This window comes from Apaloderma vittatum, unplaced genomic scaffold (assembly GCF_000703405.1).
Source record: "Apaloderma vittatum isolate BGI_N311 unplaced genomic scaffold, ASM70340v1 scaffold9824, whole genome shotgun sequence".
Lineage (NCBI taxonomy): Eukaryota > Metazoa > Chordata > Aves > Trogoniformes > Trogonidae > Apaloderma > Apaloderma vittatum.
Genome location: NW_009714364.1, coordinates 81,770 through 105,840, shown reverse-complemented (window position 1 = coordinate 105,840; position 24,071 = coordinate 81,770). Strand labels below are relative to the sequence as shown.

Sequence of the window (24,071 nt, the reverse complement as noted above, 5' to 3'; positions counted from 1 at the left end):
ATCCCCACGGAAGGCTGCGGCTTCCTCGGGGGCCTCTGTGCTGGTGCTTCCCCTGGCAGGTGCTGTGCTCTGGCTGTAGTTCGAGCTGCGTGAAGGTGAAACATGCCCTGAGCTTTCAGACCAGCGTAGGTGAAACGAGCCTCCCCATAGCGGGTGGCTGCACTGGGGGTGCTGGGTGTTACCCGCTTGTGGTAACACTTGCCCGCTGTCACCAGGCGAGAAGTTTGGGGTTTTTCTTTGCAGCCTTCTCCGAGGAGGACTCTGCTCTCTCTTCCTCCCGAGCCTTTGCCTCTTGGCATATTTGCCCATCAGCCTGCTCAGAGCCCTCGAGCCCTGCCGTGACCTCCTCTGTGCACGTGCAGGCTTCCCCTTCTCACCCGCTTTGCTTTATTTTTTTGAGAGCCGCTCTGTCTTCTGCAGTGCTTTTTCTCCATGGAAATCTTTTTCTTTGAGAGAGACAGGGCGGAATGAACTTTGGCGTGCATTCAAGAGTAATAAAGATAAGAATTAGCAGGGACTTTGTACATAAATGAGACAAGATAAAAAGCTATTGTTTTTTTTTCAGCAGCGTGCCGAAGCACATCAAGATGTTATTTACACTGCAGTTCTGTGCTTTTCTCTGAGTAACAAGGAACAATAACTGCTGTTCCATTTTGGTTTTTTTCTGATGCACCAAGACCTCAGAACACTGACAGAGAACGTAATAATTAAGACCAAAATACGTGATGTTTTAGGCCAGACTGGTGAGCTGCTGGCTTCATCTTGAACAAAAGTTTAGACACTTCGGCAGGCATTGGCTCTGAAACAAGCATAATTTTTCATAGAAACAGAAGTTGTATTTTCTGACTGCCACGATTGCAAAACAGCTTCATCCTCCATATGCATTTTGTTGTTATTTCACCCAGAGATGCAGACTCTGAACACGTACAAGGGAGAGAGCGATGCAGAGGTGTTTCACACGCCCTGTTTTGAGATGATAAAGAAGTAGCGAGCAGTGCTGAGGAACTACGAGGGCAGGGGGAGCTTGCGGCGCCCTCGGAGCTGAGCCCTGGGCTATAAGCACGGGGTGGGTGGTCAGTCGTGTCGAGGGGAGAAGGCGGCATCGAGCATCGTCTGGGCACTGTGGATTCATCAATGGGTGGAACTAAAAGTCTCAGATAAAAGAGTGATCACAAGAAACCTTACAGATACAAACGGATACGTGTGCCTGCCAGGGAAAAGTGGGTAGAAGCCTGTGGCTTGCAAAAGATTTATAAATAGAGGAGCGAGGGTCGAGCAAGGAAACAGCCACATCTGAAAAATGGCCTTTTGTCAAGCCGGGCCCTTCGACTGCCTCTTCCATCTTTCCGCAGCGTGAGCTCTCAGACCACAGGGACAGCAGTTCCTGAGGACGCCCAGTCTGCATCTCTCCCTCGCAGTCTGTTCCTGCTCGATTCCAGAGTGCCGCGGGTTATTTTGTGCCATGTGAATCTGTGTGCTGCTGCGTTTTCCGGTTCCTTTAGATAAGGCAGCAAGGAGGGCCAAGAGTGCTTCATCTGCGTATTTTTCTTTGTGTTCCTGCCTCGTCTGGCTGAGAAGCTTTTTGCAGTGACAGGCTGGCCCCGCAGTGCAGGACAGTCCTCCCCGCTTTGCAGCCATCCCTCTCCTCGCTGAGTCCCCGATGGAGTGACGCTGTGAACGAGGACATGAGCATGACCTGCAGAGCCGAAGGCATTTGAATCATCTCCGGTGCTCCCCTTCTGGCAAGCAAACGAGACCTTTCTTCTCCAGAAAGAGAAGATCTGTTGTCATGTCGTGTCTTCTCACACCACGTCGTGTTGTGCATTTCGTGGAGACGCAGGGTGGGAGAGGGCTGGGAGCGCGTGCGACTGTGATGGAGCCCAGCTGTCGGGCTGTGTTCCGCTTCCAGCAGAAGGAACTGGCTGTTTGTTTATATTTGCATGAGGATTTGCTTTGCTCTGGACTGTGAATGTGGTTCGTACGGATGAGGATTTTAGGGAAATCAGGAGGGTGGGAAGTGAAATGAAAGCTGAATCTGTATTTCAACCACTCTGCCAATAGGTTGTCTTCTCTTTGGGTTCTGGGGTTTTTTTTAAGTGGATTTACTAAGTATATTTCCCTTTCTCTGATTTGCCTGGCTAATGTGGTTGTCCTGCTTTTCATCAAGCAATTCCTATTTTTCATTCATGGCCGGCTGCAGTGTGACGCTAAGTAATTCTGTAGTGAAGCTGCAGCACAAGGTGCTGAAGGTTATGAAAGAGCCAAGATGTGGCATCAGCCTCCGTGCTCTCGGCCACAGGCTCTGATCCCTCTCACCATCCTTATTCAGCGTTACGCCGGCATCGCTGCCTTTATCCCGCGAGGGAAATAATCCCCGTGTAGAGGAGGCAGCGCAGAGCGAGCGACTTGCTTGAAGCCAGGCGGGAAGTCAGTTGCTGGGAAAATATAACCCAATTTAGGTCCCCAGTGAGATCATCCTCTCCCTGTTGCAGTTCACTCCTCGTAAAACAGAGCTGTCACCTTCGCCAAGGTAGCAGGAGGCATCGGAAGTTAATGTTGATAAAGGGCCTGGCCTGGCGGGGTCGGGGAGCAGCTTGGCCACAGCGTTCCGCTCACGGGGCCGCGGCCACGGGCCTGCGGAGGAGGAAGGGCTGGGAGGAGCCCATTGGTAACAAATACAGGAAATGAGTTCAGCAGAAACCACAAGTTCTCTATTGTCTTGGGTGCGTAGAGTTGAACAACGCTAGAGGTAAGGAAGCCGAACAAACGCCAGTGGGTTTGCAAGGCGAAGTTAAACTTGACGTTAAAATCCCAACGCTTTGCTGCTCGTGATGGAAGGTGAAGCTCCGCAGAGAAGTTGCTGTGAGCACAGAAGGGAGCTGTGGGTACGTGGGTGCCACTTGCTTCTGCAGAGGAAAGTTGCTCACGAAGCAAGAATGGACCATTTTAGAATTTCCCGAACTGTTTGGCAAACATTCTCAGTATCTGAGTGCTTTCGCCCTTCTTTCCCTCCGAATGGGTTGTGCAGGTTTTGGTTACCCCTGCAGAGTCACTGTTGTGAAGTGGGAGACAGCAGTCGGGTGATCCTCAGCTGTAATCCAGCCCGTCCTCTTTTTCCTAAAGATGCCAGTTTGCTGCGTGTGTGTCAAAATTGCAGATGCTTCAGAAATTTGAAAAAATGCAGTGAAAAATACCTGCCGAGTTCCTTATAAAAGCTACGTGCCCCTCTGTGCAGGATGGCACAGACATAAGAATGCCTGAAGCTGGTTCAGAGTTTCTGCTACTGCAGTCAAAGGGTAAAGAGAAAGTGCTGGGGCAGAAATGGAGCTGCTTCCATTTGCATCGCAGCGGGGTGCGGACAGGTGGTTACACACAGGGAGGTTTAGTTGGTTTGGGCTGAATTGAGGTCCACAGAAGTCTAAGACTGTGGAGTTCACTTTCTGCAACTTGCAAGGATTCAGACATTGTCCAGTTAGTCGCAGCGTAACAAGCCACTAAACATGAACTGAACTGTAGTGACTGACTGTGTGTGCTCTGAGTTTATAGCAAACACAAAGGGAAAGGCACTTACGTGAACCCTCGTTTGCTGGAGGGGATGATCCGTAACGTGTTGAGGTGTTACCCGTGCAGCAATCCCAGCTCGTGAATTTTGCCCTGAGTTTCTGAAGAAGCGGGGGCTCTGACAGCCTCTCTGTTTGCTTTGATATGGATTTATCCTGCACTTTAGATAATGAATTGCTGTGCTTTATTCTAGGACATGAGAATTTTATCCTTTCATTATAAATAGCAACTGTCAGTACAACTCCAGGATACTTCGGCTTAGTGATGCCTTACGTAGGAATGTAGAAAATGCTAAATAATTTAAAGAGATTCTATAAATACTTTAATATGGCGATGAAATACAAGTATGACTAATGAGATGAACCTTATACTTAACAAAACAAATCTCTGGTGAGCTGTTGCTGAAGGATGCCGCAATTGCTATGGAAAAAAACCACTTCTAGCGACAGACAGCTAGCAGAAAACGTGACCTGGGGGAGAGCACCCATCCCTCCAGTAACGAGGGGTGAAGTCAGTAGACCTTCTGGGCCCCAAACAACAACTTTCTTCTGGTGGAGGGAGGTTGCAGCGAAAGGTGTCGTACGAATCTAAAAGACTTTCTTAGCCCATGTTTTGGCCACAGGCCACCTGCAGTAACCTGGTGATGCGCCTCTGGTGTGAGCAGGCCAACCACTCCTCGGCTTGTCTGCAAGTTAACGCTGAAGTTTCAGAAGGAATTTCTTTAAAAGCAGCCTCCAAGTTTTACTTTTTAAGACCAAAACAGTGTGTTTGCATAGTGATGTTAGTCACGATGTTTTGTTCCCGGGCAATGCAGGCTATGGAATAAAGATGAAAAATGAGAAAAGGAAGATCATGATTTTGCAACCCTTGAAAAACTAATGGTTGACCTTGGTTCGGTGTTTGGATTGGGTCCTGTTTTTTCATTTTCCCTTCACCCCCATCTGTTCTGTTTCTTCGGCAGTGCCAGAAGCTCCGAGAGGTTTTTAACCCTGATTATCCTCACAGCACCTTCCTGCTTAAGACTCTGACTGTTGTATCGGGCCCTGACATGGTGGACCTCACTTTCCATAACTTTGTGTCCTACAAGGAGAATGTTGGCAAGGTATCGAGTCCGTGCCCTTCCCACGTTTGTCGTTGTGTCCTTCTTGGTGCAGTTCCATCATGCCCAAGTGCCTCTGCCTTGTGTGTGTCTGTTCCCAGAGCTGGGCCGAGGATATCATGGCCATCGTTCGGAATCCCCTCACGTACAACGCTTCTCGCTACACCTTCCTAGAGAAAATGTGAGTGATTTCTAACAGGTGTCGTTCTCTGAGACATTTCTCTCCTGCCCTTTCTGTCTTTACTAGAAAGAAAAAGCTTCTTAGCATTCCAGTCCTTTGGCAGCCTCCAGAACAAGTCCTGGGGCAGGTTGAAGGCCCCAGATTAGCTCATTTTCCCAATTGCTTGCTTTTCTCTCTCCTTACTTAATAGGACCTCTGAGATTGTAAAAGTGCATTTTCATAATCCAGTTTTTTTATTCACAGCCTGGTGAAGCTGAAGATGCAGCTTAATGCAGAGGGGAAGATTCCCGTCAGGAAGTGAGTACGGATCTTTGTTTGGTTGTGTGCTCAGTGGGGCTAAAGGCAGAGCAGCTGGTAAGAGGGTGGTTGCCCGGCGGCTTCAGCTGCCTGCTCCTTCTGCGCCTGAGAGCTGGAGATCATTCCCTCTGGGTTCAGGCCGTGGAAGGACTCCTGCCACACCTCCTGAGGAAGGGCCTGGGACATCATTTGGGTCCAGAAAGGAAACCTCTTGTAAAGGTTGTCACCCACAGCAAGAAAGTGTCTTGAACAGCCATGCGTTTCATTTCCTGGCTGTTGCCAAGAAATTATCAACAAAAACAAGCAACTTTGGTAAAATTCTGATCGCAGGTTGTTTTGCAAACTTGAACTGAAAGGTGGATGAGATACAGGTCTTGTTTTGCCTTTCGTGTCAAGAGTTCTGTGTTTGGAGAACTTTTTGCTTGACTCCCCAGCCAGCCTGAAGCAGGGGCCCATTGCTTTCCCTTGTCTCCTTTCTTTGTGTGTGACCACTACGGCCGTTCTCACTGGTGGAATTCCAGTGGCCTCGGTCTCTGCTCTGGATGTGCAGGAGAGGTTCAGGCGCGGAGCAGTGGCGGTTTGCACTTCGCTGTCCCCAGGGCTGTCCTTGTGCATCAGGGTGGGACTGCTGTTAGAATAAACCCAGGCTGCTTTGCTGAAGCAGGAACTAGCCTATTACTTGTCCCCTGCACCACACAGCATAAATGGGAAATTGATTTTGTGCCACTCAGTGTCTGCCCTAATAAAATCACTCCATGGCTGATCCTTTGGCTCCTCTGTGTTGATTCACCTCACAGAGTGATAAAAGGCTCTGCTGCCACGTTCAGTTCCCTTTGGGGTGCATAAATTATCTTTCGTTTTAAGGATAAGGACCTGCAGATGGTGCATCCGTGGGCATTCCCTGGGAAGTTTTGAACCACTCTGCTTCTAGGTTTATGCTGTGTTACAGCATCACCAGAGGCGAGCGCTGATCGCCTTAATAAATACGCAACCCGCTGCGTGTTGTTTTGCATAACGATCCTAGATTAAGTCTGTGCAGGTTAAATGGGCTCCTGGATGATTGATCATTATTCAACAATAAACATTTTTTGGTGTTTGTTTTCTAAACCACCAAGCAGCAGCATTTCATTTTGTCAGAAACCAGTGTATTCCTCAAAGAGCTTTTAAAAATGCATAGGTCTTCAGTGAATAACTCACACTGGGGAAGAGTACTTTGAATTGATCTTTAAAATGCAAGCGAGGCAGCGTTACTGCAGAGCTTATTCTGCTTATTCTTCTGAAATAAGCTAGAAAAAATATCCGGTACAGGCTGTACCTCTGCTCAGTGTCCTGGTCCGTCTTTCTTGCAGAGGGGTAAAAATGCTTTACTGTGTAAAGCATTAGACCATTAAATAATCCATAAAACTATCCAGTATCTCCAGGTGCAGGTATGTGCAAGGCTTGCAAAACTCCGTGTCTGAAATCTTCTGAAAATTCCACTAAGCATCTCCCTTTCTCTGTAGATGTTCAAATCCCTTTGGAATCCCAACAAGGGTGCTGCAGTTTCTGCCTTGCCAAGGGTAGCTTGGGAACCGATGTGCCCTGGCTTTGCATAAGTCTGCTGCAGCTCCCACCAAACGCTTTTTCACCTGTCAACATATTTGGCGCTTTTTGTTCCCCGTTTTGGCTGTGAGCAGCTGTGATGCCGGGAGCTTAGTAGAGCTGACATCTAAATTTATCCATGGAGGAGACCTCGTTGCTGCTGACTGGGATGTGCTGGAAGTGGGGAGGGTTCAGTTTTTGTTGCCGTTCCGTAGTGAAGCCGAGAGGCTGCTTTAAGCCGAGGGCTTGATCAAGTGAGTTCTGCCTTGCAGACCCAGTCGTCTGAACGGGAGGTGATCTCTGGTTTTGCAGCAGGCTTTTGTGCTTCCATCATGCAGTGCACCAGCTTCTTTGCCTTGCTTGTTCTTGAATTCATGAAAAGCCTTTGGTTCCAGAAAATTTTGCCTTCCTTCAAAGCGGCGGATGTGTGCAATGTTTGTTTGCTTTAGTGAATGTTGTCTTGACTACAAAGTTATTCCTTGCTCGTGCCAGCGGCTGCATGGGATGGTGTCTCATCGAGGAATTGTCCTGGGGAATCTGTGGCATGAGACCTGCTACCACAGGGGCACCTCCCAGAAGGGCAGGGGCAGGAAAATAAAGAGGGATTTTGCGAGTAAGCTGATGCAGGGTAGTGAAGAGGTCTTACAGCCATCCAAACCCAGGCTTTCTGACTTCCCTCCTGCTGCATTGTGGTGATTTCTTTCTTCCCTGTTTGGTCAGTATTTTTCAGACGTTTCCCGCAGACAGGAAGAGAGTGGAAGCAGCATTAAGCGCTTGTCATCTTCCCAAGGGCAAGGTAAGGGTTCTGCTAGGCAGCCAAAGCGCTGTCTAGTTTGAGAATAACCTCACAAGAGGCACTGAGGGACAGTTTAAACAACCATCCTTTCTGAAATAGGGCACTGTGGTGCTTCTCCACTCCATCTGGTCCTTCCTAAACACCTTCCCAGATGTTCCAATCACTTACTTGCTTGGTCACAACCAAGTGCAGGCCTGGGGGTGTTAACGGCCAGGTGAAAATGGTCAGAGGTTTGGGATACTGACCTGTCTTTGTTGAATTCTCAGAATGATGCCATCAACCCAGAGGACTTCCCTGAGACCGTGTATAAAACTTTCCTCATGAATCTGTGTCCGCGGCCTGAGATTGATGAGATATTTACTTCACAGTAAGTTTCCCTCAAGCCCCAGAACTTGATCTCCTGTGGCAAAAGATAGCATAAACCCCCCCTCACGTCTCCTTTTGGCCTGTGTGGTTTGTCTGGTCTCACGCCTTAGAAGGGCAGGAACCTGGGTCACGAAGGAGTGACCGTGCGCTCAACACTGACTCACAGCCTAAACAAAAAGGATGAGACATGAGACCTCACTGTGCAGGGGGACTCTTATCTGTCACCATCAGGGAGGTTGATTCCAGGTCAACACTAGCTCGTGCTAATGTGAAATTGCTTGTGGGTAGCCCCAGACAAGGCTGTGTACACTGTGAGATCCCTCACAAGGAGCTGGTGACCTTTTGGTTTTTTTGAGTGGCAGAATCTCTGACTTCTTCAATGGACTTGGTTGTGTAGGGCAGGCAAGTCAGTGTGCTCCGAAATTCAAGTGCCTTTGGAGTTTGAGTCGGAGACTCAAATTGTGTTTTGTGCTCCGCGCAGTACAGCCTCTTTGCAGTACTGGATCAGTGAGGAAGAAGAAAGGCCACAGTGGGAAACACCATTTGCAGGAAGAAATGTAGACACCACGGGAATTTGTGGGCCCAGGGAGGTGGACACCCATTGCTCACCTGAGGAAGGCCCAATCTCTTATTTGTGAAAAGGTTTCCTGGGTAACGCACAGCCCTTACCTCTGCTCCTCTGTCATTCTCTCTCCTTAGCCACTTTAAAGCAAAGCCCTACATGACCAAAGAGCACTTGGCAAAGTTTATCAACAGAAGGCAGCGAGACTCTCGCCTCAATGACATCCTTTTCCCACCAGCCAAACCCGAGCAGGCGCAGAGCCTGATTGAGAAGTATGAGCCCAGTGGGATAAACATCCAGAGAGGTGAGTCTTGCTCAGCCCAGAAGTCTTAGTGTAGAGGTGGAGTGAAAGTAGCAGAGGATCTCGCCCCTTCTGCTCCCCTGACTTGCCCAGCGGAGCAGTGTCCCTGTGTTGCAGTGCACGGGCAAGGAGGTGCCAGAACCGTTTTGTTTCAGTACTGTTGACAGCTTTGTTTTCCATGTAGGGCAGCTGTCTCCAGAGGGGATGGTCTGGTTTCTCTGTGGCCCCGAGAACAACGTGATAGCCCTGGATAAACTGGTGCTGTACCAGGACATGACCCAGCCGCTCTCACACTACTTCATCAATTCGTCACACAACACGTATCTAACAGGTATGGGCAGTTCCGGGGTCTGCCTCAGCTCCAGCACACAGGTGCTGACACTGGGCGTGAGTGAAGGATGGCCACAGTACTGGGCACCTGTATGTGCCCTCCAGTTCGGAGGGCTGAGGGCTGTGCTGCTCTCTGAGAGGCTTGGCACTTCAGTGCTGTCCGAGAAGAAGAACTGCCACCCTGTAACCAAAAGCATCTTGTCAGTCTGCTGCATAGCCCTGCTCAAGGGTGGCGGGACGTTCTGTCGCTCCGGTTTATGCGGAAACTGTCCCGCGTGAAGAGCTAATGTCGAGCCTCCCTCCCTGTGCTCTCCTCCAGCGGGTCAGTTCTCCGGTATCTCGTCTCCCGAAATGTATCGCCAGGCGCTGCTGGCTGGCTGCCGCTGCGTGGAGCTGGATTGCTGGAAGGGCCGTCCCCCGGATGAGGAGCCCATCATCACTCACGGGTTCACCATGACAACTGAGATCCTCTTCAAGGTATGCAAAGAGTTTTCTCCGTACGTGCTTTTCCCTGCTTGGCTTCAGACTGATCTGCTGGAGGAGGCTGGCTGAGGGAACTGTCAAATGGATGGGCTGAGGGCAAAGATGTTTGAGAGGAAAAGATTGATGGCAAGATGACAAGTGAGTGAATGTGTAGATGGAATGAAAGATAAACAGCTCTGCAGTAGGCTGCAGTTTGTGTACATTTTCGGAATGGGAGGGCCGGAAGAGAGGCTGTTAGCTAGACGAAGATGAATGAATGAGGGAAATGCGGGCGGTCAGGAGAGATGGTTGAGCAGCTGTGCACTGAGATGATCTATGGACAGAAAGGTGTGTGAGGGTAGTGGATTTATGGGTAGGTGTTCAGCAGAGAAACAAACAAGGTGGCTTTTAGAAAACAAATCATTAAAATGAGTTGATCTTCCAACCAGCTGGTTTGTGTGGATTACAGCCTCACGTGCTGGTACTTTGGAGGAATAGGTTTTAATTGCTTCCTAATTGCCTGAGTGTGGGCAGCGTGTTGAGTGGAGCTACTGCCCTCTAGCATGCGGGACAGGTGCCTTCCCTCTGGGTTCAGCTCGCAGGCTCCAGAAGTGCAGTGCAAAGCCTGTTTCTCCCTTGGAAGTACAGGGAATTTAACCTCAGAAGTTACAAACAGCTTGCAGGTTAAAAATCAATGCATCACACTTACTTTTCCTGTGCTCCTTCATGCAGCCGCTGCTGACAGGCAGAGGCACTTTAGATTCTTTTTAAAGCTATTTATTCTTATTCTGTACCTTCCCCCCAGTTCCCACGCTTCACTATTAGTAAAATATTTATGTGGGGGGAAAAAAGAAAAACAATCCTTAAGATCAGAGGCATTGTCATGTTCAGTGTCAGTAATTTCCCAAATCCTGTAGTACAGCTGCTGCCTTTTGCACAGCGGTTCATTACAGATGGCAGAAATAATGACAGCTGTAGCTGCTGTAATTGCAGAGTTCTGCTGAAGCATGTGACTGTACCTCAAGGAAATTATAACCTGTTAACGCAGCATGTGCCCAGGTTTAGTTTTACATAATACATAGATCTTTCCCTCTGCACCTCTCTCCCTTTTCTGCCAGTGCCTGTGGCCTTTTAGTCGCTTTTTCTGTAGCTTCTCTGAACCTTGCAGGTCCTGTGACAGAGAGTCCGAGTGGTCCATGGAGGAGCAGCTGCAGCAGCCTCCCTCGGCACTGAGATCGCAGCTGAACCAGGGTTTGGGCGAGCAGGGGACTGGAATTGCGAAGGAGCAAATCACACTTCTTCACCGTGTCAATTAGCAGCCCCAGAAAAGAGTGGAAATTTGTGGCAGTTTAACAGGGGCTCAGGGAAAATACGATTATTTTTTCCTTCAATCATTAATGCTGAGAACGTTTCCATGGTGTTTGCATTTGAAATGTCAGCACTGCTGGTTACTGAACATTCCCGTTTTATGTGCTACTAGACAGAAGGATTTAATAAGCAGATGAAACAATAGAAAATTGGTCAGGTTCTTTTTAAGTTACTTTTAAGAGAAGCTCTTGACAGTGATCAGTGTGGAGCCGATTCAGTGGGAGGCCACCTGCGTGGCTCTTGTTAATGGGTGCTGATGTTTTCCCTCATTTAGGATGCCATCGAGGCCATTGCGGAAAGTGCTTTTAAAACATCTCCCTACCCTGTCATCCTGTCCTTTGAGAACCACGTGGACTCGTGAGTATCTGGTGATTGGGAGAATTGTGTTCTCTGTTGTCCTGAGCAGAAAGCGTGCAGACAAGGGCTCCTGGGTTGTGAAATGAAACATCGATTGAGATTTCTGAAGCAACTGGAGGTGTGTCAGAGCTGGAAGATGAACCATAAGCTGCAAATTGAGAGTGATCACAATTGTGCAGCCTTTAACTCAGGGTGGCAGTGCGTGAACAGATGGGAGTCAGCCTGGGAAGGGACTTGAAGATCTGCGTAACTGCCTGAGTGAGGGCAAGAGATGGCTTTTTGGGTAGAGTACATGGATCTTGAGATGGTTGTTGGTTCTAGGCTCTGGATGTGGCCATCTGTGCTTCCATCCGCTCCTGCTTGATCTCTTTGTTCCTTAGGCCCAAGCAGCAGGCGAAGATGGCCGAGTACTGCCGAACCATATTTGGAGACAGGCTGCTGACAGAGCCCCTGGAAAAATACCCGGTATGTGGCAGTTGGAAAAGGAGGCTAGTGGGGAGGTTTTTCTGAAAAAATTGGTCTGGCCTGGTGCTAGGAAACACCGTAAGAGGTAAAAGGCAAGTGAAAGAGACGCCAATGCTACAGACAAATAAGCTTGGTTCATAGGGACAAGCCACACAGTGAGTGGATGAAGTTGCAGAGGTTTTCCCAGGTGCTTGCCTGACTCTGCTCTCATTTAACACCCTGAGACTTGAGTGAGTTCAAGAACTGAGCTCGAGGTAGCCAAGTCATACCGGCTGCACCAAGATGAGTCAGTGTGTTTCTCTACCTGGGACTGTTCCAAATCTGTGTGGCAGCACTTGCTTTGGAAAGAAATAGGAAGGAGGGCTTAGCAGCGTTGCAGGCTCTTCCTACCAATGCCTCTCCGATCCTACTTCCATCTGGGAAGCATTCCCTTCCCGGCACAGATTGGCAGGTCAGTGACACACACAGCTTTGTACTCAGAATAGCTGAGTAAAACTCCCGATCTGCCTGACCCGGGTCATCAGCTTCCTTGTACAAACATGTGTTGTTGTGGACACAGTGACATCTTTGGTGATCCCTGTGCACGTGGCTGTTTCAGCCCACCAGCCTCCTTTTCCAACTTGCGAATGGACACCGATGTACAAACAGCGGGCGGTGCCTGTGTTCTGCTGGGCATGAGGGATACAGGGATATGTGCTGGAGGGGGGGAGTTGAGACACTTAGCCCAAACATCTGTTTTTAAAGCACCAAGATCTAAAGAAGAGCTGAAAAGAAGCAGTGAGCAAATCAGCGGTTTCCCACCCTTGAGACCCATGTCTTTATCCAGGCAGTGGGGAGAAAGAGGGTGTGTGGTGGAGGCAGAAACAGTTTGGGGTATTAGCTAAATTATTAACAGGCCTGTTGCTGTCTGTGTGGGGAGTGCAGACCTAGAAGCAGAATCTGAGTCACACATCCTTGTCTTGAGCCACCTACTCTGGAATCTTTTTTTTCAAATCTGCCGCAGGCAAAATGTTTAAATATGGCCTGAGTGCTGATCTAGGACTGAGGCTCTGGGATAATGAGCGCAGTAGGTGGAATGTGAAAGCCAGAGGTGTGGGGATGCCTGCAGGCCGTGTCCATGTTTTTCTAGCCGTGGTGCAGGATGTGGCTGGGAACAGCATGGCACGTGCAGGCAGCAGAACGTGAGAGGTGCAAAAGGCTGGTCTGAAACCAAAGGTGAAGTCTTAGGAAAAAAATCAGCATAGATGTGTAGTGGGATGTGCCAGCAGATGGAGAAATGAAAGTATACCCGGGGGTGAGAGATGTGTCCATGCACCAGTGAAAGGCCAGAGGAGTGGTGCTGGGAGGCACAGGGGAGATAAGTGTGTGAGTTCTTCGTGATGAAGATTCAGTGTGAAGTTTATCTGTTGCAGCTGAAGCCAGGAGTGCCTCTGCCAAGTCCTCAGGATCTCTTAGGGAAGATCTTGATTAAGAACAAAAAGAACCAATCTATATCTGGGAAGAGGCAGAACTCTTTGAAGAAAGGGAGGAATGTGGAACCAGAAATCATCGAGCAGCCAACCCCTGTGGATCTGGAAGATACTGGTAGGTCTGAAGGGAAAATGGGACCAGTATAGCTAGATGAGCAAGTGGCCCAGTGGAGACCTTCCAAATCACCCAATACTAGATTGACCCAAGCCAGTACCAGTCATGGGTTCAGTTACCTCAAGAAGCAGCGTAAGCTTGGAAGAGAAATTGGATCTTCAGAATATTTTCAAACACGTCATTCCAACCAAAAGAGACAATCAACTTACACCCTGCCTGTCGGTCACCTCTTCTGCCTATTCTGGGGCTGCAGGACTTGGTAACTCGTTGATGTGCTGTTTTGGATTTGGATTTGGCTGATAAAATTGTGTGACTCTTTCACTTACTGGTCCTGGTGACGTGCTTGTGAGGTTTTGCAGAGCGCTCTGTTGCCAGCCCTCTGCGATGTCTTGTCTTGGCGTCCTGCTGGTCAGTACTCCTGATGCGGGCTGTGTGTACTTAGTCTGGGCAGGTGATGTGGCTGAAGAGGAACCAGAAGAGGAGGATGAACATCTTGGAAACCTGGATGAAGAAGAAATTAAAAAGATGCAGTCAGATGAGGTGCTGTCACTGCTGTTTCTGTTGCTTTACTGTTTGGTTTTTTTCTGGCCTCAGATTTCTCTGCTGAACAGAGATGAACCCAGAATGCAAAGGGGGGGTGAACTGTGCTGTGACCAATTGGGGACCATCCTTCCCCGGTGCAACATGACTTTTGTGGAAGAAACTGAATAAGAGAAATGATGTTGCAGGCACAGAGAATATGGCAGAAGAGTGATTATTTCTGGCTCTGCCTTTGATGTTCTGCATGGTTTGCAGATAACCGTCTGCCTGCAGGCTGTTTGGAGAGCCTTAGCCTTCATCTGGCAAAAGGTGTTACCAAAATATAAAGTGCTGCTGCTAAAAGGGAGAGGAGATCAGCATTCCCTTGAATAAAAACATCCGTTTCCCATTTCCATCTCCCCAGTATCACTTGGAGAGGAGGAAAGATAATGTCCCCAGTCTGTCCCTGACTCTGTGCTTTGAGAGGTTAAAAAGGGTCCAGGACTTCTTACATGCTGACCCCTCTCCGAATGCTTCGCTTTCTTTTTTCCAAGCTCACTAGAAAATCTGTGCCCTTCACCACGCTGACCAGGAAGCCGAAGACACTGGTGTGCTCTGGTCAGGGCAGCCTCCAGAGCTCTTACGTTGTGAAGCCTGGATGTGTTTTGTTTCATCTCTAAGAAAGGCTCTTCATCTGTCTTCTCTTGGATTTTGTCTTCTGCTCAGGGCACTGCTGGGTTGGAAGTGACAGCGTACGAGGAGATGTCCAGCCTGGTTAATTACATCCAGCCCATCAAATTCGACTCCTTTGAAGTCTCTGCCCGTAAGTGAAGCTCCGGCCTTTCAGAATCCCGTGTTTCTGTTCCACCAGGGCAGTGGTGCGTTCACATGTGGCTGTTCTCCATCTGTCTTTGTGACTTGCTTTCGCTCATTCCCTGGTGTGTTCTCTCTCCCTCACAACACGCACGTGGTTACAAACAGTTCCCTTCTGCCCTGCTCCTTGCAGTAAGGAATTGGTAAGGAGAAGACGGGTTGATGTCAGATATGGCTCCCAGTTGCAAGAGGGAGGATGAAAAGAAACAGCCCAGAGGCCAGCGACATCTCTGTGGGCTTCCTTTGCTGCCTCTGAGGGCTGGGCTGAGCCCAGCTTGTCCTAATGCCTGACTGACCTTCCTCGCCTGTGGTGACTGGGCAGAGAGACCTCTGAAGCCCTGACAGTGCTCACCCTTTCTTTGTACTCAGTAGGTTCCTCTAGACAGTTCCTGCGTTTGGGCCTAGCTTTGAGTGGGCTGTTTGACTGATGAAAGAAAGGACAAAGAAAAGAATAGGGGAGTGAAGAAAGGGAAACCTGACAAAATAACTTTGTGCAAGACTTTGAGTATTTGGATTCACTCCAGGAAGAGATGGGGGAAATTATTGCCATTTCAGCTTTGCAAGCCAATTCTGTCCCTACTCCATGAAGTTTCTGCCTTGTAATATGCAACCGTTGTCTCCCTGGTAAACATAAATCACCTTTGATGGGGTTTTATTGTTCAGACTTCTTTTGGGAGACCAGAGAAAGGCAAATGGTCTTGATAGGAGATGGTACCTGGTGGAAAGTGGATGTAAATGGGCTGAGTGCTTCTGGGGTCCCTCAGTGCCCACACACAGAATGGGGGGCTGGGGATGCCTTTCTTCTAAATGCTTTCTTACCTCTTGTTCCTAGAGAAGAACCGGAGTTACGTCATCTCTTCCTTCACGGAGCTGAAGGCTTACGATCTATTAACCAAGTTCCCTGTGCAGTTTGTAGAGTATCCTTTTGGCAACCCTTGCCCAGTGTGGTTGGTTGGTTGGAGTAAGAGAGCTCATCTAAAGCTTTGGGTGTGCTTGGGGTACATCCAACGGGCTTCTGGTTTCAGGATCTGTTAAACTCTTCATCAGTGATACAAAGCGTGTGGGTACTAGGGACGTGGGATCTTCCAGGGTGGCTTGGGACCCCCTTCAGAGAGATTCCTGGTGGGATAAATAGCACTGTAGGGAGCACTAAGGCTGCCAGATGCTTGCCCTTAAGTGGAAAGGGTATGGGAAAGGAGCTTATTGTTTCTAGGGCCTCCCTTCTTGACTGGAAGGCTCTGGTAGCAGAGCTTCAACAGTTTTCCTCATCCAAATACGTGAGCTAGCCACAGGGTACGCGAGGAGTGCTCCAGACTTGTTTCCAATAGAGCAACTGCAGATATAACAAGCGACAGATGAGCCGGATCTACCCCAAAGGCACCCGGATGGACTCCTCTAATTACATGCCCCAGATGTTCTGGAACGTGGGCTGTCAGATGGTGGCACTCAACTTCCAGACCATGGGTGAGTGTCACGTTGTCCTCCAGCTCCTGAGCGGCCGAGGCTGCGTGCTCGACGAGTTCGCTTTCTCTTCCTTCGCTGCCGTTTCCCGAACGCGTTCGTTCTGTGCGTGTCTCCCAGACTTGGTGGTCATCTTTCACTCCCTCTCCCGCAGACCAGAAACGCTTTTCTAGGCCCAGCACAAACCTGACGTGCAGCGTCCTGCACGCTTGTGCCTACACACATAAACGAACTTGCTGCCGTCCCGGGCTGGTGCTGTCTCTGTCCTGCGACGTGATGTCAAGCTAAATAACGTGCACGAGCGCAGCAGAAGCTCCCCCTTCCTCGAGCTGCGTCCTCTTGTGCCGGGCAGCAGGCAGAGCGCCATCCGGCTGCAGGGCTGGCCTGTCCGTGCTGTTATTTCCAGGATTTTGACCTAAACAGGGAAGGGCCTTCCCTTGCTGCACAGCCAGCGTGAGGAGGAAAGAAGAGCCTCCAGAGAAAGCTATTCTTTACCCCTTTTCCTCCCTCAGAGGGGTGTCTCATGTAGAGAGAGCTCAGGAGACTAGCCGTAGGGTCAGTACGAGATAAAAAAAGAAGCAGCTTTAAAAGAGAAAGAGCGAGGGATTGGTTATGAAGAGGAGATGACATTGAAGACGGGTGCAGACACCACAAGACAGTGTTCTCACGTGGCAGAGGAGAAGGTGGGATGGGAGGAGGCCCAAAATGAAAGGGGGAAGGAGCAGAGGAATTCACACAACTATTTACTTTACACCCCAAAATACCGTGTACTTAAAGGAGGTTTTAATTTAGTTCTACCCATGATTTATGGTGCAATCATAAGCAAACCACTTACCTTTCTTACAACAGCTGCTGTAATATTTTTCCCTGTAGGGTGCTGAGAGGCTTCATTAGTTTTTGAAAGAGCTTTGCGAGCCTTTGGCCAGCAGGGGCTGTAAAAGTTACAGCATCCTTCAGCTCGCTGGTAGCACACAAGCCACCTGATGAGGTCCCGCAGACGTTTTTCTCGTTGTGTTCCTCTATCTCAGATGTCCCCATGCAGCAGAACATGGCTCTGTTCGAGTTCAACGGCCAGTGTGGCTATCTGCTCAAGCACGAATTCATGCGGCGGCCGGACAAGCAGTTCGACCCGTTCTCTGTGGACCGCCTGGACGTGGTGGTGGCCAGCACCCTGTCTGTCACGGCAAGTACCAGCCATGGGGCTGCTCCTCCCCTGAGAGCACGTTCCTGGCACCGCGCACGTGACTGGTGTCTCTGTCCCCGCTATTTATTACCCAGTAGAGATCTTAGCGGCAAATGAACCCACAGAGTCCTGCGGGAGAGTGTTACCATGCCAACTCCCAGTCTTTTTTACTATTTTAAATTAATCATCATTGCATGAAAATGGAAAATTAGCATCTGCCTCGCAAAAGAAGCCAAGGCTGTGACGATGGGGAGGTAGGAGGTTGGAGGAAGTGCTGAAGCAAGAAACATGGGTGGAGGTAAAAGAAAAGCAAAGCCTATTGTGGATTGGAAGCTGCAGCAAAAAATATGTTTTGGGGTGGGAGAGACTCTGGGGTGAAGGTATGAGTGGGCTCTTCTCTTTTATTCTTCTCAGCAGTCGCTAATTTTTTCTGCTTGTTCGTAGATACTCTCTGGTCAGTTCCTCTCTGACCGCAGCGTGAAGTCCTATGTGGAAGTAGAGCTGTTGGGGTTGCCAAGGGACACAAAATGCAAATACAGAACCAAACTGACCTCCACTGCCAATTCTATTAACCCCGTATGGAAAGAGGAGGCTTTCGTTTTTGAAAAGGTAGTAACATCTGATAATAATTTGGACAGAGAATCCTTCAAGATCCTGTCAGGCATAAGCACTGCCTCTTGAGAGGGCAGTGACAACAGACAGGACTCCCTTCTGGAGGTCTCAGTCCTGGCTTTAGACACACAAGGAGTTACGTGTTGCTCTCAGATAATGTCCAAACAAAGGTATCCAAAAGAACTTTCCCCGAGCAGAACAAGGCGCAGCTGGGAGCATTTCTGGAAATAACAGGCATCAAAAGTCTCCCATTTGTGAGGCACTTCAGGCTGAATTGACTAATCAGCTTGGAAAACTTCAAGCACCAGGAAGCAGAAAGGAACTGCAGGGCTGTGGGTAAACTGCAGATGAGCAACAGGGAAGGGAACGGGACCAGGGGGAGGTTTTCAGTTGTGCCAGAATACGGAAAGCTGCCCTCTTTGTCCGCAAGAGTTCAGTGGTCACTAGAGCAGCCACAGGGCACGGGGAGGGTAAGTCAAAGGTGACAGTAACGTTTGGCCTTTCTGCAGTAAGTCACAAAGATAAAATGCACATTATGCAATTCACCGCTGTCGAGGCCACTGGGAAGCAGCAGATATTTTCAGCCTCCTTGCGATGTGGTGGATAAATAGTATCCTCGTTTCACAAAACACTTCCCAGGCTTCAGTTTTGGCAGAAAAATCTGTAGTTCTTTTTATGGCAGAAGAAGATGGGGGAGGAGGGAGGCAAGAGCCCTTATGGCAAAGTCACGGTGCTTGCTAAGTTATCCTCCCAAGTTCATTCCCTTCTCTGGTGAATCACTTCATGGAAGCTATGGTTTGGAGGGTTCATTGCCCCATTTTTTTCTTTGTGTGACCTGCCTTGCTGTGATCCTGTTCCATCTCTCCTCGGGGAAACCTCTGTTTTGTGGAGTTTCTGTGAATTCACTTATGTCTGGAAGTCACCGTGCTTGCTAAGTTATCCTCCCAAGTTCATTCCCTTCTCTGGTGAATCACTTCATGGAAGCTGAGGTTTGGAGGGTTCATTGCCCCATTTTTAATTCGCGTGACCTGCCTTGCTGTGATCCTGTGCCGTCTCTCCTCGGGGAAACCTCTGTTTTGTGGGGTTTCTGTGAGTTCACATATGTCTGGGATACACTGTAACCTGAAATTACAAGATGCAGAACAAGGCAGTGACTTCCTTGGAGAGATGGCAGCGTTTGGTTGGAAGGAGGAGAGAGGAAAGTTCTGCTTAGTTAAGCTAGCGTGCTGTTGGGAGTTAGAGGTGAGGACATTGGAGCCTTACTCTGTTTTTTCCTTAGATCATGATGCCTGAGTTGACTTCTCTCAAAATTGTGGCTTGGGAGGAAGGGGGGAAGTTCATTGGCCACCGTGTCATTCCTGTTACTGCAGTGCACTCAGGTAAATTGTGTGCAAATTTCTTCAGCTTTTGTGCCCTTAAGAACTACCCTTTGGAAGCTGTGAACAAGACAGAATATCTGCACATTTTGCTGCTTAATCTCCATTCCTGTAAGCTTCAGATTCATCCTATTGTAGCCTTGACTTAATTCCACAGTAATATATGCCCTGCTGTAAAGACAGCCTTTGTTTTACTGTTGGAGCACAGGAACAAGAAGGGACAGCGATTCTGTCACCGTGACCTCTTCTGCTTTCTGCTTGCAGGCTACCACCACGTGTGTCTCCGCAGCGAAAGCAACATGCCCCTCACCATGCCCTCCCTGTTCGTGTACCTGGAAGTAAAGGACTACGTCCCCGATGCCTGGGCAGGTACGGCGCCTGGGAACACGTGTTGGGACGTGCTCTGGCTTGGTCCAAACTGTGTCCCAGAAGCAATTTTCCAGCCCAGAGCTGGTTTGGAATGAGTCCATCTTTGTACTGCTTTTCTTCAGAGGCAGGGAGAGGTTTGCTGGAGTGACGAGGAGGGAGCTGTCAGGGACTGGCAAGAGCATAGGACCATTCTTCTCCCCTGTGTGAAGAGAGGGAGGTTCTTGCTGGTGCTGAGATACGGTGATTAAAAAGAAGATGATCAAACAGAGAGAAATGGATTGGGAAAGAAGCCCCACTGGAGGCACTAACAGCAAAACTTCTTAACAGCCGTGAGCAAAGCCATGCAGAGTGTAACAGTGTTGGCTACAGGAGTTCTTGTGAATATTTTTCATGTTTATTTCCCTGTGTTCATACAAATGAACCTTATTCATGGTGGGAAACCTGTGAAATTGATGGGTTTAACACACATTCATAAAAAAGACCAGGTTTATACAGCATTGGACTAGAATTGGAGCAGGGAGCTGTGCATGTTACGAAAATCTTAACCTGACTTTGGATTTTGGGAGCAGTGTGCTCTTTTCCACTTTATTGCTGCCCTAAACATGAGCTGTGAGCCGTCACCTCAGAAAGGGACTGAGGGGAAGGCGATCCCTTCCCTTTGTGCTGTCAGAGGGAAGCCTTTTACAGGGAGCCAATACAAAATACCCCTTCTCCACAAGTTCCTGTCCTAGGCCAGAAAGGAACGCCGAAGGCAGGGAGAATCAGAGAACAGTGAGTTATTTGATAACCTGAGCAGAGACCCCCTCTTTGTTTCTAGATCTGACTATTGCTCTCTCTAACCCCATCAAGTTCTTCAGTCTGCAGGACAGGCTGTCGGTTAAGCTAAAAGATGGCTCGGGGGAGGTAAGTTCCACAAGTTCTGTCGTTGTCTCTAAAACGTATTGTGTGGACTCAGCCTGAAATAATGGAGCTTTGATTTACTTCTGCTCTTTGTTTTAGAGGTTTGGCATGCAGAGGAGTTTCCCGTCTGCTGAAACTAATGGGATACCAGGCTCCGCTGGGAGGTTCAGCATTTCTCTTCCAAACGGGCCTGCAGGTAAAGCTGTGGCTGTGGGGTGAACGTGTGTTATTCTAACCGTACCTTGCACATGACAGAACTAAAAGGAGAAGGGAAAGCCTGTACGCTCAGAGGACTGGAAAAAGGGAATGCTGAGGGCGAAGATCCTTGGGAAAGGGATCGGAACCTCACGGGCCAACTTCAGTTCTGGTGCTTGTTTTCAACGGCAAAAGTTGCAGTTATCCCTGACTCCTGGGCTGCAATGAGTGTGACATGCGTCATGCTTTTACTCTGCACCAGAAAAATAATCTCAGGTGTGTACTGAGAATAGCAGGAAACAAGCTGAAGTTCCAACCAGCACGAGCACTGTCTTTCCCCTTCGAGGCAGGGCTAACGGCCTGGGCTGGGACGGCGCTCCTGGGCCACCCTGCACATACACTGAGGGCTCTAGCAGACCTTGTTCCCTTTCTGCTGTGCATGTTAACAAAGTTCCCAAGCACTTAAGCATCTCAGCAGCTTGGGTGATTCCTCTGTATTCGCAGCAATATCCTTCATGTGGCCTGTGTTGTTGGTGAGCTCTTCACTGTCTATGTTTAACCCAAAGACAGAACATAAACAGGAACCTCTTTGGTGATTTCAGGAGCAGCGACATCCACCAAGGATGAAAATGTGACAGAAGTGGCACGGCTGGCAGGTAACTCCTCTTGTGCTGTTCACGTGGGCACAGGAGTAAACCTGTTGCATTCAGGATATGCTGCCAGATGAATGCTGGGAAAAAGGTTGGACTTGATGACCCTGGAGGTCCTTTCCAACCATAATGATTCTGTGATTCTGTGACTGTTACGTACATTAAGTTTGGGGTTTAGAAGTTATTCCTAAAGAAAAATGTTCCCTGGAACAGAGGTATGATTACTTGAAGTATCTATGCTCGTGAAAGGCATCACATACTTTAATGGTGGACCTGGCAGTGCTGGGTTCACAGTTGGGCTCAATGATCTTAAAGGTCTTTTTCAACCTGAACGATTCTGTCATTTTATCCTGTGACAGGGAAGCGTAGCAGGCTCTGGTTTGAGAGTCTTGACTCGTTGACTAAGAGACTCACATTTAAGCTGTGCTCTTCAGTTTCTTCAATATGAGCTGACCCTGCACAGCATTGTGTTGCAGACACACCTACAGCCTCCCCGAAAAAGTTACTTCCCCTAATAACTCCATGTGGCCTTTCTGCCACAGATAACTGCATCTGACTGACTTGCTGCTGTCAGATAACAAGTTCTCCAACAGTTCACAGACATCCTTCCCCTCTCATTTTCATCTGCCTCAAAAGCGCTTTCATTTATTCCTCACAACGGAAGAAATGCCAGGCATTGAAACAGGAAGGGATGAAAGCACCTGTTACTATAACTTAGGATTTTTTAAAAAATGATAATGAAGTAACAAAGCTTTTCCCTTATAATTAGAGCTGCCGACTAACCTTTGGGATACTTAGAATAGAGGAAAATGGTGTGAGGCATCACATCACCACCAGCGTGTTCCTCTGGCCCAAATACCAAAAGGCAGCAGTTCTTCTGGCCATCCCTGTGCCACACAGCCACCAGAGAGGGAACTGAGCTGCAAGTAACGCTGAAAAGAGGGAGGAAAATAAATCTGTCTGACCCCAAAAGGCATCACAGCCGGCTGAGAAATGCAGGAGAGAGAAAACGGTCTCTCTTTATGTTGTATTGCAGAGCCTCAGACAGCCAGCCTTGCAGAACTGCAGCAGATGAAGCTCTTTCTGAAGCTGCTGAAGAAGCAGGAGAAGGAACTGAGGGAGCCAGAGCGGAAAAGAAGTAAACGGAGGGAGGAGCTGCTGCAGAAATATTCTGTGCTCTTTTCGGAGGCTGCCTGCTATGGAGGCAAGAAAAGGATGATCCACACCAGGAAGACCCAGAAGAAGAGGTAAATGCAGGACAGGGTCTCCAGCAGGGCCTGGCCTGTGGGTCAACTCCTCAAACCAAAGCAGAGGGATTCCCAAGAGAAACGGGGGCTTCCTTTCTCCAAAGGGAGCGTGGAGTGGTGTAAGCATCCACATTGCCCTGGGCTCCCAGGGCATCGGGTGTTCCCACTGAGGTCAGGATTGTGTCGGCAGCTCTAGAAGCAGCACAGCTGCCATATCTCTTCTGCAGGAGTTTGACAACGGGTGACGTCGGTACGTGTGCAAATCCTGTAGAAATAGCAGAAAGTGTTGATAACCGAGTTTTGGAACTGAGAGAGAGGCTGGAGATGGACCTCATCCGCCTGGGAGAGGAACACTATGATGGGATTCGAAGAAAGAAAGAGCAGCATGCCACAGAGGTAAGGACTGCAAGCCTCAACAGAAAAGGTAGCCAAGGAGAGCACCTGAAAGACCAAGTTCTTCACTAAACTGTGAGCTTGGAAGTGTGGCCACAGGACAGAAGACAACCCCTCAAAGCAACCATCAGGTCCCTGCAAGATAATGGAGAATGTAGACAGTGATGCTTATTTGTTAGAAGCTATAAAAGTGCAGTAGGAACATTTTTATAGGTCTGCAATTTGAAAAAAATTAGAGCAGCACTGCTCTGGAGCACATCAGGCTCTACCTCCTTAAACTTGTCCGATAGCTTAGCTTGGGGCTAATGTGGCATTTACTGTCTCGGGGTGCTGCCAGGTGCTCTGGGAGCTCGGGTACGTGAGGCTGTAGCACGCTCCTCACGGCTCCCAGCAGAGCTCAGGTGACACTCGGGCATGTGGGAGCCCTGCAGCTTCACCAGTGGCCGCGGGGGCAGCCCTGCTCAGCCGGTGTGGGGACTGAGGAGCGCCCCAGAGCATTCCGTGTCCGGCACTGCTGCGTTGGTGTTAAGAAAATGAAAGCTTTGCGAGGGATGGTCACTCCTAGGACCACCCTCAGCACTGGCAGCAGGGCTGGTTCTCATTCCTCTCAAGATCTGGGAAGTGGTTTACTCTTTGGCTTAGTAGAAGTCAAAGTAAGTGTCCCCTGCAAGTGTGTCAGTGTTTCCCACCCCCTCAGGCTCCCCACCTTAAGCAAATGCCAGCAAAAGACACGGCAGTGCCTGGAGACAAAACACAGCCCACAAGACTGTGATGACAGACGTGGCATATGCCATCTGTTCCAGTGACAGAGGTGATTCCAGGATTTGGAGGCCTTTTCCTATCATTATTTCCTGAAGAAGTTTGCATCGTATGCCTTAAGTCTTAGATTCCCTGGTGTACTTTGGCTTGACAAGCACCTTGCAAGCTGTCTGCAAGACTGGCTGGTCTCACATATACCAACCTGAGGGGGAAAAAAACCCCCA

At 49.1% G+C, this 24,071-nt stretch overlaps 1 protein-coding gene across 1 annotated transcript in view; it reads left to right on the top strand.

The window, feature by feature from the left end:
• The window catches only part of PLCB2 (phospholipase C, beta 2), a gene marked incomplete at its 5' end in the record, with an annotated part of 34,504 nt that overhangs the window by 5,312 nt on the left and 5,121 nt on the right, over positions 1-24,071 (top strand). The window contains 24 exons of the mRNA XM_009868738.1: positions 4,523-4,663; positions 4,762-4,841; positions 5,085-5,138; positions 7,440-7,515; positions 7,782-7,882; positions 8,581-8,747; positions 8,929-9,075; positions 9,394-9,551; positions 11,179-11,261; positions 11,642-11,726; positions 13,139-13,310; positions 13,753-13,850; positions 14,556-14,652; positions 15,535-15,619; positions 16,042-16,166; positions 17,192-17,346; positions 17,791-17,955; positions 19,238-19,337; positions 19,599-19,703; positions 20,521-20,606; positions 20,703-20,799; positions 21,401-21,454; positions 22,485-22,695; positions 22,923-23,091. Coding sequence (XP_009867040.1) covers positions 4,523-4,663; positions 4,762-4,841; positions 5,085-5,138; positions 7,440-7,515; positions 7,782-7,882; positions 8,581-8,747; positions 8,929-9,075; positions 9,394-9,551; positions 11,179-11,261; positions 11,642-11,726; positions 13,139-13,310; positions 13,753-13,850; positions 14,556-14,652; positions 15,535-15,619; positions 16,042-16,166; positions 17,192-17,346; positions 17,791-17,955; positions 19,238-19,337; positions 19,599-19,703; positions 20,521-20,606; positions 20,703-20,799; positions 21,401-21,454; positions 22,485-22,695; positions 22,923-23,091 — 2,811 coding nt within the window. The remainder of the gene's footprint in view (positions 1-4,522; positions 4,664-4,761; positions 4,842-5,084; positions 5,139-7,439; positions 7,516-7,781; positions 7,883-8,580; positions 8,748-8,928; positions 9,076-9,393; positions 9,552-11,178; positions 11,262-11,641; positions 11,727-13,138; positions 13,311-13,752; positions 13,851-14,555; positions 14,653-15,534; positions 15,620-16,041; positions 16,167-17,191; positions 17,347-17,790; positions 17,956-19,237; positions 19,338-19,598; positions 19,704-20,520; positions 20,607-20,702; positions 20,800-21,400; positions 21,455-22,484; positions 22,696-22,922; positions 23,092-24,071) is intronic.